At 36.2% G+C, this 16,115-nt stretch overlaps 1 protein-coding gene across 1 annotated transcript in view; it reads left to right on the top strand.

Annotated features, from left to right (window-relative positions):
• LOC122794948 (adhesion G protein-coupled receptor F5-like) overlaps positions 1-16,115 on the top strand; it is a 719,027-nt gene that overhangs the window by 173,568 nt on the left and 529,344 nt on the right. The window contains exon 4 of the mRNA XM_044063541.1: positions 2,771-2,913. Within this exon, the coding sequence (XP_043919476.1) occupies positions 2,771-2,913 (143 nt within the window). The remainder of the gene's footprint in view (positions 1-2,770; positions 2,914-16,115) is intronic.

Genomic DNA, 16,115 nt, shown 5'->3' with positions numbered 1-16,115 from the left:
TGTATTACATTATATTCCTTGTACAATACAGTACAGTTGTTAGAGGGCATTTTAAATTTATTGTTTTGAACATTTTTCCAGTAAACAGTGAAACAAAATTCATGCACCAATGACAAAACTGCCCAATTCAGGACATTTCCATCATAAAAAGTCTACTCAACCTTCTACAGTCCACCAGTATCAGTAAATATGCACAATCTCTGAAGTAGTAAAATCCACATTAAAGAAATCTGTAACTAATAAAGTGGTTGCTACTAGCAAACAACTTTATATGTCATTGTTTCAACTACAAATAAAGTGCCTGTTGCCCTTGAAGTATAAATTGCCTATGTTGCGTGCATTAAAAAAATGATAAACTAGTAATACCGCAATAGGGAATGGATGGCAAACTGCTAACAGGTTCATAGTTACTAGGTATCTTTGCCAAAAAGGACTGCAGCATCCACCCCCTTTACAACACAGTAAAGTATCAGCAATGCATTTACATACTGTGGGAGTAGAACCCGCAGCCTTCTGCATCAAAAGCAAGTAAACCACCTGTTGTGCTATTAACAATGCACACAGACTTAGCATAAGCAGCACTAAACATTTGTTCCTCTGCAGCTCTCAGCTCCTTGTAAAATCTACTCGACACTCAGCTGTATGTCTGAACTTTGCAGCACAAGAAATCTGGAAAAAGCCAAAATGTATTAGGGGGGGGGGATAAAAGCCCAAAAATCAGGGACACATTTTAAACATTGCTTGTATAATGTTGGAAAGTTGCTAGAATAAAATGCTGTGTTACCACCATACATTTCGCTGCCACATCTTGAACCCAGGGGACCCTGTGCAAAACAGTCAGAGAAACATACCACTATGCCAAGTCAGCTGTTTTGTGAAACAGAGGAAGACAAACTTAAATGGCTACCATTTAGTGAATTCAGTTCTCACCATAGCTGTCAACTTCTTAGCAAAAAACACATGAAAAAAGCCAATAATGTGGGAATACAGCTGCCAAACATATTCAGTGAATTCAGTTCTCACCATAGCTCTCAACCTTAGCATAAAATACCTGGACAAGGCCAATAATGGGGAAACAGAGTCCCAAAAATATGGGCAAATTTCAAATATCCATGTTATAAACTTAAACAATTGCTAGAAAAAATGGTTTTGTGTTACTATGTACTTTCTGAAGAATATGAAGTCTGACATTCAAATGATTGTTATTTTTGAACATTTGTTAACCAGGAAACTAGTCTGACCTGGAAAAAAAACAAAGCCAATTTTCAGCAGAGCAGGGAGAAACACTCCAGACACATTTTTGTAAGAGATGGGAGGACCAATTCAAGGTAATTACTATGTTTACAGGTAAAACAATAAAAGCAACCTTTTCAGGATTATCATCATGATTTCCTTACAGAAAATATATAAAGCCATTGGCCTGAATCTGTCCACACAGAAGGCATCCAAGCCAAGAATCAAACCAGAGAACCTGTAGCTGTCAGGCAATAATGCTACCAGTGCAGCACTGCACTACAGATCTTTACAAGGAAAAATGAAGATACAGAAACCACAGATTTTATGAGGAACAGAACAAATATGAGGCAACAATCTGTAATTTTTTACAAATAGTGGTGGATAGGGAATTCAGGTCCTTGCCACCTACATCCAAGGTACAGGGTTCAAGCCTGAGTATCTCTACCCACCACTATGTGTTAACTGGGGCATTTCACACACACACACACACACACACACACACACACACACACACACACACACACACACACACACACACACACACACTACCTGTAAATGTGCTTGAATGAATCCACAATATTTAAACTCCAAACCTGCGTTCGAATGAATCCACAATACTTAAACTCCAAACCTGCTTCCCTGCCAGAGCTTAAACTCAACTTACCTCTTTCCTGATTGGTCCTGTGCTTGAATCCCTGTGAGAGCTTAACCGCACCTCTCTCCTGATTGGTCCTATCTGTGGATGAAGCAGTCCGGAGCTCCTCTGTTCTGTGTGGTTGTCTACCGCACAGATTCCTGGGCATCTGTGTGGCAGAAAATGCCTTCCCTGTATCTGGACTGCTGACTCAGGCAGTCAGAGTTTGCACAGATTCCTGGGCATCTGTGGGGCAGTCTGAGTGTGTCCGCGTATGCATGGAAGTTCTGGGACTCATAAAAAATTTATTTTTTTGTTTTTTTTAATTTTATGTTTCATGTTTTTATTTCTTGTGTTTCTAGGTGGGAGGGCTGCAGTCCTGCAGTCCTATAGCATGAGCAGCCCCTGCTTTTCTTTACCAGGAATCATCAGAATTACTGTCTTACCATGCAGTTTTCAATAAATTATAAAATATACTAACTCCTTGCAGTGATGTATGAGTTAGTACTGCAATCACCATATGATCATAAATATGTATTTGCTTCAGTTCTTTAAAGCAAACATTTATTACCAAACCTACATACAATGCAAATTGATGATGAATGATTTCCGCAGACAACAATGAAGATCAGAGATATACATACTCCATCTTTACTAGAAACTGTCACTGTACCATCTCACAAGGAAATAAATACTCCATATTGTAAAATGAGTAATGCCTTTTTCCCCATGGGTCACATTACTCTAAAAGGTAAACAGGCTATAAACTTGTGTGAATGATGAGATGTTTTATTTATTTTTATTATAAAACAAACATAGAAAACCTAACATTTTCTATAACTAAAATGTGTTAAAGATTTTGAAATTAACCATGCCTAATAATTTATTTTGTTCATGCAGGAATGGGAGTATTCTTGTTAGCTATGAAGTAATCACTGAGCCAAGCGCATCATCTAAAATCATCACTTCTGTGGATCAGTTGTCAAACCATCTTAACACCAGCTTCCCAATTGATCAGACGCTAATAATTGCACCAATTCAAGGTAATTACTATGTTTACAGGTAAAACAATAAAAGCAACCTTTTCAGGATTATCATCATGATTTCCTTACAGAAAATATATAAAGCCATTGGCCTGAATCTGTCCATAAAGACTTAAAAAGTAAAAATAAATAAGTCATGGATATTTAGAAACTATATAGCTGAAACACTTGATGTCCTTAAGGAGTTATCTGCATATATCCCATAGACTTTTACAAAAGGTTTAAGGTATAACACAGCAAAAACTCTAGCTTAGCTAGGTTTTACTTGTAGTTATTTCAATATTAGACAAAGAAATGACTAATTAGAGCAGATGATCAAATCACGTCACAAAATATTGTTATATTTATGGAAAACCCTTCTTGCTTCCTAATATACATGATTTATATATTTATTTTATATCCTTTGTTGACTGGTTAAGTTTTACTAGGCTAGTGGCCTATTTACAGTGGTGGTATTTATATTGCGAGGGGAAATTTGACTAGGCCATTGAGGAATTTCCTATATTATTTCTGATAGTTGCTTTGGGATCTTATACATCCACTGACTCAAACAGATGGAACCTTGGTTTAACATCTCATCTAATGGATAACATACTTAGGAGAATTATTTGGTTTAACACAATGAGGAAGGCTTAGAGCCAAAAAAGGTTTTTGACTTGATTTTTGTTTTCATTAAATAACTTATTAAATTATTCTCCACTCATTACTGTTCTGGTCATTTTTTGGCTTAGATTCAACACAAGCCAAAACAGGAAAGAAAAAAATGAAAATAACAGAATGCAAAATATACATATATTATTTTGTACTTAAAATTGTAGTCATACATTAGTAAATTAATTTGAATAAACTTCTTCTTGTATATCCCACATGAAATGCATCAAAAGACAAACAATAATCAATATAAATAAAACACTTTGACCTGCAATTGGGGTTCCTAGGTTCATAGGTGTTTACTAGGCTAACGACTATAAGGGCCTTTTTAAGCATAGCCATGCATCTCAAATCACTGACAATGTCTGATAATCTTGATAAGTGTAAGCAGGCACCTAGAAGATGAACCATTCACAGGTTGCCTGTGTCCATTTGAGAGACACAGGTGCCGAACCAGAGATGAATTTCCTTTTCCCCATCCAATTGTCTAAGTTGCACTTGGATTGGGTTACAGAGGACCTTTGGTTCACATGGATGTGGAGCCTGTTCCGGAGATGGGTTAGTATCTGGGATACATACCTGCCTGTCCAGCAGGTTCTATTTATATCACAGGCAAGGTTTAAGTCTTTAGAATGGGTAATTCTGATGCTGTGTGTTTTGTGGATATGCGGGAGGTCCATTTGAATGGGGTCTGACAATGCCCTGAATACCAGGCATAGATCACCCCTCAGAAGCCTGTAGGAGATAGAAAACAGAGATAGGGCCTAGAAGTGGTCTGCACAGGACATTTTACTTATGCCCTGTATTCTTTTATTGAGGAACTTCTGTGGACATTCCAGTTGTTGGATATGCCTGGTTTGCTACATACCAAAGAGGGCATTGCATTCTGTGATAGGTCTGATGAATGTGGAATACAATGTAGCAATAACTTCCTTGGACTTAGATGCCATACCTTTGTTTATAAGTTGTGCAGCATAGAATGATTTCCTCACTACTGTAGACACATGATGTTCAAAGGCTAAATTACTGTCTATGTGGGTCTCTAAATACCTGACTACTAGGTCAACTCTAAGGGGTGTGTTGTTAATATGATAATTACCATGGGTGGATGACTTCCAGAAGGATACTATTATGCATTTCTTGGTGTTTAGGTTTAGTCCATGGCTCTGACACCAGTTGTCTGTCTGTGTCAGCCCTTTCTGGAGAACATTTGTGTCAGTCTGGTATTCAAGGTCAGCTCCTAATTTGTAATCAACTGCAAATTTAGTCAGCCAGAGACCACTGACATTGGCCTGGACTTCAGAAAAGTAAATGCAAAGATGAGTGGTCCAAGAACTGATCCCAGAGGGACTCCACTTGTGACTGGCCTCTTTGTAGAGTTGGGCCCCCCAATTCTAACTTCCTGTGTCCTGTGTGTGAGCCAGTTGGCTATCCACTGTATGACATATGAGTTTGTACTTAACCTCTTGAGTTGGTCAACAATGCTTGAGTGAAGTATTGTGTCAAATGCCTTGGCCAAGTCAAGGTAGGCAGTGAGAACCATTTTGCCCTCATCCACTAATTCGTGACCTTCTCAAGGAAGTCCAAGTTGAGAAGGCACAACCTGCTCTTGACAAAACCAAAGTGGGTTGGGTCCAGTGTATGGAGGTTTACTATATCACTAATGATCATTTCCATGACAATTCTTTCCATGGCTTTACATATAAGACTAGAGAGACTTATGGGTCTGTAGTTTCCAGGGTCTGTAGATGGCTACCTTTGTGCAGAGGGATGACTGTTCCTGTTTTCCATTCATGAAGCAAGAAGCCTATTTGGAGGCTACAGTTAAATAGTAATTCCAGAGGCCCTGATAGGTCATGTTTCATTCATACTATTTAGAAGGGATCCTGGGATATTTTATGGGCCCACTGATGCAGTGCTCTTGGCCTTAAAGAAAGCATTAAGGGCCTGTTCCCTAGTGATAGTAGGGGGGAATTATATTTGATGGCATTTCCTGAGGGAATGATGGGGTGACAGAGGGGTATAGCTGGAGTTGAATTTGTAGGCAAGTAGGTTTGCTATATCTTCTGGCTCAGTATAGGTAGCTCCATTTATAATGAGCTCTGCACACAATTATGTATTGCCTCTGAGGCTACGGACATAGCTAAAGAATTCTTTGTGATTGTTATTGGTCTGGGAGGCCAAATTTACTTCAACATTGGCTTTGTTAGACTTTATTTTTAAATAGGAGCCTCATAAGCCTTCCTAGTGTTTACACCAAAATAATGGTGGAGAATTTGAAATAAACCTGCAATGCTTTTTAGCCATGGGGTTCTAATATTTTAGTTTGTCATTTAAGTATGTCTTTCACATTAAAATTACTATTAGTAAATTGTGGGATGTTATTCGACCCAAACTTTTTCTCTAATCAGAGCTACCTGGTAGGGTCTTCCAGTCATTAGAAATAATATCTCTGATTGCAGGAGTGTCTAGGTATACATAGGAACAAAACCCTTTTTGTTACTGACCCAAGTATTATTTTCAACAACAGTGTTATAGCTTTAAAAAAAAAAAATATATAGATATATATATATATATATATATATATATATATATATATATATGCACACACACACACACATATGTATATATGGGTCTACTTCAAAATATCAAAACCCCACATCAGCAAATCCCATTTCATCGAGACACCAATATCAAATCCTGACTTACAGAAAACCTTACACCAGTGAAAATGTTCACTGTGAAACTAACCACTTGGCCACCCTGGAGGTGCTTACTTTTTCTCCACTATAGTGCGATGTTGGAGTTGGTATATATAGTTAGGCAGGTGAGGGGGTACAGCCTCTCACATCGGGGAAATGGTGGCAAAGCCCCCAACTTTGGTGAGCTTTAATCACTTCATTGTGTGTATGTTTTCCTGGTGGCCAAGTGGTTAGTTACCCGGTGAACATTTTCACTGGTTTAAGGTTTCGTGGAATTGAAGATTCAGTATTGTCATCTCAATGAAATGAGATTCTCTGATGTGGGGTTTTGATATTTTGAAGTAGACCCATATATATATATATATATATATATATATATATATATATATATATATATATATACATATATATATATATGGGTCTATTCTATTGCTGACAGTTTCACTGAAACCCATTTCGTTGACAGCTCATTTCATTGACAAAAGTATTCAAGGCAAAACCTGGGTTTGCCCCTCCCACTGTTGTGCGACTGTGGAGTTGTTATATATAGTTGGGGTGTGGGCAGCCCCCACCTAGAATGTTTGTCAGTAAAATGAGCTGTCAACGAAATGGGTTTCAGTGAAATGGGCTGTCAGCGAATAGAAGTAGACCCATATATATATATATATATATATATATATATATATATAGATATATATATATATATATCAAATGATCCATCCATAACCTCAGGAGCACATGAATCAGTAAAATCTTTCAAACATATTTTAAGTAGAGTAGAAATAATGCAACTGAAAATAAGACAAAATGTTCCAAATTTCATAGAAGGCATGATTTTTTTTTAATATCACAAGTTGTGCATGGGAAAGGCTACTTATAAAACATTTACAAAATAATTAAGAAAACAAAGTTATATCACAACAAAAAATATTAGGATTACTATAAAACAATAAACAATACATTTTCATCTGATAATGAAAAAAATTAATACTTCTTTCTAGAAAACAAACATCTCTATCATTGCAATGGAAGCTTTTCACATAGAAGTTTATTCAACGGTCTTATATAACACCACATAAAATGGAACTTATGTTTAAGCAAAATACTGGCTGCTGGAGAGGTAAAGAAAATTTAAAAGCAGACTGGTAGCATATGTTTTATGATTGTCATTTTTTAAATAATTTTATGACAAAATTAATTATTTCCTACAAATTGTTTTTAGTGATAATTTTCATTTGTCTAAATCTTTGATTTTATTTAATACACCCATACCTCAATAAGTTACTAGGATAAAGTTTTCACTTTTATGGACATTATTAGCAATTGCTAGAAAAAACATAACTACAAAATGGAAAGCGAGACTTCACCCTCATTTTAAGAATACAGAGCCATTGCATTGAATTTATCAGGAATGTAGATGAGAACTGTCAGGAGCAGAATGGAAAGAACAACTACTTTCTATAATTCATGGTGAAAGACAGTATAAATTCCGGAGAGAGATGACTTACATTCTTCATGTAATTAGGAGAATGTAAAAGCACCACCAGGGTGTAAACGCTCCTGTGATCCTTAAAATAAAATAAAAGACGCCAAAAATACCAAACATTCACTGGAGCAGACCACGGCAATGTGCGACTCCAAGGTATACTATAAAGCACGGAACTTAATTTAAAACTTCATCGGATAATGTAGAGATAACAATACAATTACGAAAAAATAAAAATCAGTTTATTAGAGTGAGCGCTTTCACCACTTGGGCTTCATCAGACTTTACAGATAACGATAAAAACAGACATTCAAATACTATCACTTCTCCACTGATTGGTATTCTAAACATCAACATCATCACAAACTGATACATACTTAGAAAACTAAAACTCATCGTTAAGATCATTAAATATATTAACTAACATTCATTATATTCTCATATAAAGATTGTATAACAAATGCTACCACAACAAGTAGATATATGAAAACTTCATATTAAACTACTTAAATGACACACTAAAGTCCCTAATTGGTGGAGTTCTAACCAATAATAAACTAGTAAAAAAAATCTCACTGCTTAATTGCAATAAATAGTACTTGCTAAAAGGTATACATATTTAAATATATGTACCACTTTTAGGGGTGGACCTCCCCAATGAAAATAATTGTGATAACTCCATATATTGTAAAAATTATGAAAGGGCATGTGTCATACAATACAGTCCCATTTCAAGTGGGATTAAAAATATTATCAGGAAGAACTGGGATATTTTCAGGATGAATCAGGATATCAAAATGGTGGGAGAGGAACCCCTGTTCATTAATAGGGTAGGAAGGAATGTAAAAGCACTACAGGAGAGTAAAGTAGTGGCAAGTAATGGTGTTACCAATAGTACAAAACCTTGTGTTAGTTGTAGTCAGTGCCATTTTAGTAACAGTGAGAAAGACATCTTTTTGGGAAACACCATAAGAAGTAAAGTTGTATTCAAGATAGGGAATTGTCTCACATCCAGGATCATTTATCTGGTTACATGTGAATGCTGTACATGATATTATGTAGGAAAAACTAAACTGAAAGATCCTTGAAAAATAGACTATACAAACATACCTATGAGATCAAAAATAAGAAAGAAAATAATGCTTTATACAAACATTCCCTTTTATGTGAAAATTGTGTACCTTTAAATTTGGGATATTGGAAACAATAGAAATTGACCTTAGAGGGGGTGAGATCGGAAGAATCCCTTAGTTAAAAAAGAATTGAAATGGCAGTTGTGGTTAGCTGCAACTATACCGCCAGGCTAGAATGAATCCTTGTCAATAGCCCCAGTACTGAAAGAGAAAGCAGATAAATTATAAATAAACTGCTCTTGTATTTATATATATATATATATATATATATATATATATATATATATATATATATATATATATATTTTTTTTTTTATGGAGAATAACAAGTTTTACTTTTAATGAGTGTATGTCAATATAGCTTTAGTTGATGTTGTATATCTTGATGTTTGATATTTTTCAATGTTTATACCTTTTAACAAGTACTATTTATTGCAATTAAGCAGCAGGATTTTTTACTAGTTTATTATTGGTTAGAGCTCCACTCCCTTTTTATTGTCTTTCAAAATTGTAAATCAGGCCATGGATCTCTATTATTCAGGGATTTTGCCAAATGTATAATTGTATCTGCTAATTTTTCTAATGAGATCACATTTAAGTGTATTGCATTAAACATTCCTGTTAAACAGACTTAGATAGTATGAAACAAAACAGAGATGTATTGCATACAAACACAGACACAAACTTGAAGATTAAAACCTCTGGGCTGTTCAGGCAGTGAATTTTTATTCCTGCTAGTTTACATATTGAAAAGCAACCAAAATTCTCTTTCATATCCTTCCTCAGAAGTGGTTTAGCTTATGTCATGCATGGGAAAATTTCAGAAATGAATTTCAGTGTATTGCCTCACTCAGAAGAATCTTTCATATGATCACTATTTTGCTATGTGAAATAAGTTATATTTTGTATAGACTAATGACTAACAAATCCATATTTGGCATGCTGTTTGAAATATAAGAGAAGGTCTCTCTCCTATAGAATTCTTCTTAGTAATGCAATGTACTCAGATGATTTAACTGAATTTCCAAAATGGATTGCATATGCATTTCTGAATGTTTTGAGAAGGGAAACAAGGTAAATACATTTTCTTCAGCTGCTTAACAATCAGTCCTACTTCAGTCAGTAGGTCTACTTATTTCTCTAGTAGTGAGAGACAGTCATTGGAGGTCATGATCCAGGCAGTCATCAGCACTTTTCTTGTTTTAGCCTTAAGCACTCCTCCAGAAAAAGGCATATGCACTTGACATTCCTGAAGAAATTTCATAAAAGGTTACTCACATGTACTCTAAATGCCATGCACCTTGTTAACCAGCAGGCACAAGCATTGCAGTGGGTTAGATTACCTTCATACCTTCAGTATAGGCAAGCCAACATTGTCTGTTCTCTCCCACTTAACCTTCTACCAGCTTCCTCCAACAACTCAGCCACTAATCAACCTCAGATCAGTTAAACTGTAATCAGATCTTCATCTCTCTGTCACAGGGATGGGTAAACAATACATTATCATTTTCTCTGTTGATACTTAAATAGGAAGGAGTGCAAGTAAACTGAACAAGTCAAGCATTCTAATTTACTTGTTATGTCTATGTTCACATTTTGCATATTCTTAATTCTGCCACTTAGCATCAATGATTAATGCAGTGTTAGAAAACAGCAGTCTTATTACAAAGTCAATTTGCCCACCATTTGTCTTACATTTGACATAAGCTTTGTTCTTTAGGTAGATCATCTGACTTCTTAGCTCAAGAATCAGGGACAGTAAAAAAAGGCACATAGAAGCAAATGATCAAAATCAGGGACACATTTGACATGTTTGTTATTTTCACTTAGGAAGAAGAAAAGGAGATTTTGAATAGCATACAATTTATAAAGAACAATAATTGTCATCATTTGTTGACTGTGATCCATCTTCTGGTAAAAAGTCATATAATTTAGGATGCACAGATAACGTTGGAGACCAGTCTGACTCCAACCCACCTTACCTGTGTTTTACAAGTAGCACAGATGCTGGAGGGACAGTGGAGGAGAGGATGGGAAAGGTTGGCCAATGTTATTTCTCCTATGATCGAGGAAGTGCACAATTCAGCATGTTGCATTTACAAGAGCTACAGCAGGATTACAGAAGTATCACTTGAATCAAGAAACCTGGTCTGTGCATGTTGCATAGTTTGGAGGTAATTCATACAAAGTGGCACACATGCACATCCTGAGAATCATTAAATGTTTTGCATGCCAGCATCTGAAACTGTGGGGATAAGAAAGTCCACAAGATAAGCAAACTGGCCAACTCACTAAGACCCAGCTCCTTCCTCCAAAATGTAAATAGTGGATTGTTGGGCTCTCAACGTAATGGAGGATGAATGGGCCAAGTAAATGCAGGAAGAGAGTAGGTTTTGGGCAGATTCTGGAGACCCACAAAAACGTTATTGGGGAAAATCATGAATCCAATAGAAATCAAGAATATTTAAGAGGCATGCTTAGATGTACCTCTTCTGTTTTCAGATTTTACCACCCATCATACCTGCACAATCCTTAATTTCTTATTTCTAGAGTAATTTCTTAGTAGATGTTTGTGGAGTTCACTATAGTACTGGTAATTATCATTTTCTAAATTAACATTCACACATTAAATTTCAGAAGTGCCCTTTTTTTATTTTAAAGTTCTGAATCTGTGTCACATCAGATTTTTTTTCCCTGGATTACTATTTTAAGTAATTGGAGAGATATACTCACCAGTATTTCACAGGCTATTCCAACTATGAATTTATTAGTCTATACAACAAATTACATCCTTTTTCCCCCAGTTTAATTAAATATGAAAAATGGAAGTTACATACTCAGGTTCATTAGTAAGTAATAGGTCAACTACCCTTGTGGGACATTTTAGCTTAGACACTTTCCCTTCCAAAGGTGAGAATCAAACCCTGTAATTTGTGTCTAAGAGGTAAACAATTTAACCAATATGGCAAACCTCAATCCAAATGTTATACATTCATAGGTAATTAAATTTTTGGATGAGCAAGTCCATTCTTGGCAACTGCAAGACCAATGGCGTTAAGCAGCTTTGCACCTAAAACTTTTCCAGCCTATCAATGCATACACATTTGCTCTTAATGCTGTGGAAACAAACATTTATCTTTAGATTCCATTTATTCCTGCAAAAATAGTGCATAAAATATCAATAATATTGATGAGGTATAATGATGAAGTTAGACCTGCTCATCCAAATTAATTGTTACGCTATACGTTTCATGGAGTACATGGAGCACAGTGGTTACACTCCAAAATCAGAAAAATGAAATGCTTAAGGACATCACTTTCATGAGTTCTGATCTTAGCATTGATTAGGAGTGCTTAACCAAAGTTGTTAAGGACTCCTATATTCTTTTAAGACTGAGTCTCATACTTGGGATTAAAGTAGACACTGCTGCCTGATAAAGAAGAATGGAGGAAGAGAAAACAGCTTTTAAAATCTGTTAAGTTCTTTGCTCTGCCACACTTATAAACAAAAGCTATTAGCTCAACAGAGTGATATTTCATCTACTTGCTGTGTGCCTGACAGTGCAAAATGCTTTATTTGCTCTCCACAGGCTTTGAAATCCTGTGTAATACTTCCTGCTCCTACGCATGTTTCTATGACTATTAGTCCATGGAGGTAACGCAGCTCTTAGACTACTCACATCAAGAATAGTCTGAAGTCCTTTTACTTTTGGTACCATGGAGACCTTGGAGTAATATAACCTAATCCTTTCTGGTGTGGAGGGACCTTTTGGATGTCTGTTTTTGATAAGGCTCAAGACCTTTCTTTTTGCAACACTGTTATGATATGGTGGTATTCTGGAAATAAGCAGCACTGGAAATAGGCAGTATAACAGGGGGCTGCATAACCTATAGATATTACTGCCCTTCTCCACATGTCGTAGATGATGGTCATGTCTACTCAGTGATGATGTGTACATTGTGGCATCCTTGAACAGGTCAGTCATGGAGTTCAAACTTTTGCACAATCAAGTAAAAGAGTCAATCCTTTCTTTGTTATGTTGACCTTATCTATCCTAGCATATGGTGCAAAAAGGAGTGTACCTAACAAATATGTTATTTGTAAAGGACAACTTAGTGTCCTCAGTGAAATTTGTCAAGTGGTGTTAGGTTTGTTGGTATAAAGCAATGCCAACCACCTACTATCTAGGCTGAGTTCTCAGCTCAGTGGTAAGCTAATATTACTATGAGAATGGAGATAGATTTGGAACACCTGCAAATGCAATCTATGCTGTAGCTGTTCATTTGGCAACTCATTTAGGAATTTAGGCACTTCATCTGCTAACTCCCATTGGCATTATATCCTATGTGAGAGGTAATTTATGATCCTTAAAAGAAAAAGCACAGAACACATCAATATACTTTCCAAGTCTATCTATTAGCATTGAGTCTTTATGGGGGGGGAGGGTTGGAAAAAGGAATATGTGGCTTTGAATCCTTTTTAAGGACAGCTACAGATACATGAAATGTGTCTAAAAGTCTTTACCCAAAAATCTGGACCTTGTGAGTTTGGAAGAACTTGTCAGTTCTCCTTGGGTTGACACTACCACAATATCAGTGTATTCTTACACAGTTTAACCACCGGTCACACTGATTTATTTATGCATGCAACCACAAAGGAAAACGTTTACAAGGTTTGAAAAGCCTCCTGTGCAACTTCTTTGGGAGTAGGAGTATTTTGGCCATTCCCTCTTGCTTTAGCATTTATTAACTTACCCAAACCTGGGGAATCTGCATCCTCTTTCTGCATCCGTTTCTGGTGTAGGACAATGTTAAAGAAGGTTTAGATACTTCAAATTTCACATCTCTTTCCTACAAGTCCTTGAAGGATACAAGCCCAAGGCTGATGAGCAAATATGACATTTTCACAAAAAGCTAAAATTTGCATTTTCCCCATAATCTGGCATATTTATTTTTTATGTCAAAGGATCTAACATTACACAAAAACTACACAATTTTAAACAATGACAAGGATTTGTAAACTCCACACATTTTTAAATCAATATAAAAATATAAAAAAAAATTGTACAGTTTTTTTTAGAGGGAGCAGTTCCTTTTGTGTACATTACAAAGATTGCCCTAAGATGAAGAATTTACATAACTGCAAAATAACTGGAATATAGATTTAACTACTTTTTTACATGTGATTCTGTTGTTTATTGTATTGGTTGCAAATGTGGTGATAGTAAGTGGCGTACAATGTAGATAAAATGTAAAAATAAAGTTAGAGTAATGAAGGATTTGGGCAATTTCAGAAATAAGGAGTTAGAAAATTCTGGAGCAGCCCAGGCAATAGTATAGACTTGATTTTTACTATTTTCAACAAAGATTTGTTACCTAGGGGTGTGGACTTAAATACAGGTATATTTTATCTTTGGTGATAAAAATGATACTAACATATCATTGATTACCTGAAAGATGTTTGAAATATAAAATAAATAAAAAACTTTATCACCATCATCACCCCCCCTTATTTCCCATTTTCTACATGGGGTTGTGGTGTTGTATCAATTCTCACCATCTCTCTATTTAATGCCACTCTCCTGCTTTTTTTTTCAAAACTCATGCCTGAAACAGGTCTTCTGTTACACTATCCATTTATCTCTTTGAAGGATGCCCTCATTTCCTCTTGCCTTCTTCTTCTTTATCCCATATCTTCAACAGATTGCCTTCTGCCTTTCTGCACATGTGCCTGAACCACTATAATCAGTTTTCTTTGACCTTTTCTGCAATTGGAGTTACTCTAGCTTCTGTTCTTATGTCCTTATTTCATTCTCTGTCCTACAGTGTGCCTCTTACCACCCATCTCAGGTGCTTCATTTCCGTTGCATCTAGAGTCCTCAGGTACTCTGTTTTTACTGCCCAGGTTTCTGTACCATACAGTAGTACTAGTCACAACATCATTTTGTACACCTTAATTTTCAGCGTCTTTGGCATTCTTCTGTCATATATTACACCTGACACAAAGTGATGAATGTGATGTGATGAACATAATCTAAAAATTGTATAAGTGTTTTCTAGTTATTTGAAATGTGTTTGTGGTATTTACAAATGCTTGTTGATAAGTGTGTCTTTAATTGGACCTGTTATTTAAAGGGTTGTTTTTATGTGTTAAGGTAGAGGATTTGAAGGTGAAATGCAGAGCTACCAGATTACGTAAAGAAAATAAATGACCACTTGCCACACATTTTAAGTCCATTTTATTTTGTTGTTTTTGCTTGTTACAGATACTGTCAGAAGTCCTTCAGTGAGGCTTCTAGGTCTTCTGTCCTACTGTTAAACAAGCTAGAGGTCTACTACCCAGTCCAGAAAATGATGCATGGTTGAGGCCAACATCAAAGCACTGCAGGCAGGCAAGGGTAGCGCATGCAGAACAATTTTCATCCACAATGTTGACACTACAATTGACGATATAGTTGAGGTTGAGGACAGTGTTCAGAACTATTCAAAAGTGAGACCCTTTGATTCATAGCAACAGGCTTATGAGCATGACTGTGATATCCTGACCTTCCACACTGGGAATGGCAGCATGTTAACCTAGGGGTTAATGTTGAAGGCTGACATATTAAAAAGACAGTGTCAACAATGACAAGACTATCACAGAGCTAGACCCTTTAATGGCTCAACCTCTGACACCAAGGCCAAAGACTGCATGAACACTAGTAATACTGAGGCCACTATCAGCATCAGCATTATCAGCATCAAAGGCTGTGGCTCAGACATTAAGTTTATAGTTGACAACAAACCTAATGAGTTTAATGTTGGCAGTTGATAGGTCAGCTTTGGCCTCATTGATACCAGTACTGAGATAGGTGTTGTTGAGTAAAATCAGACAGACCCCTCAGAAAAAAGAATCTCTGAGAAGGTGCTTCTGTCCACCCATAAAACAGTGTGAGGCAGGGACTGGAAGCATCAGAAATAATTTGATGGAGTTTGAAAAAGGGAATCCACAAATTTGTCAAAGCTGATTTCTGATTCGTAATGGACATGGACCTGGATTTTGTTGACAGATGTCTCAAGCCCATGACTCAAAAGAACTCTTGATCATTAAGAGAAGGCAAATTCACAGCATTGCCCTGCTTGACAGTAGACTGTTCAGAAATAACTTAGAGACTTTAGAAACACTTTCAAAAGAATTATCATAATGCAGATTATTATCTGATTTAGCATTCTATCTGTGTGAATATGGAA

The sequence above is a fragment of the Protopterus annectens genome, chromosome 2.part1 (genome assembly GCF_019279795.1).
Source record: "Protopterus annectens isolate FY-2018-M chromosome 2.part1, PAN1.0, whole genome shotgun sequence".
In the NCBI taxonomy this organism is placed as follows: Eukaryota; Metazoa; Chordata; order Ceratodontiformes; family Protopteridae; genus Protopterus; species Protopterus annectens.
Note: the sequence above shows the minus strand (reverse complement) of the source record. Positions and strands in the feature narration are given on the sequence as shown.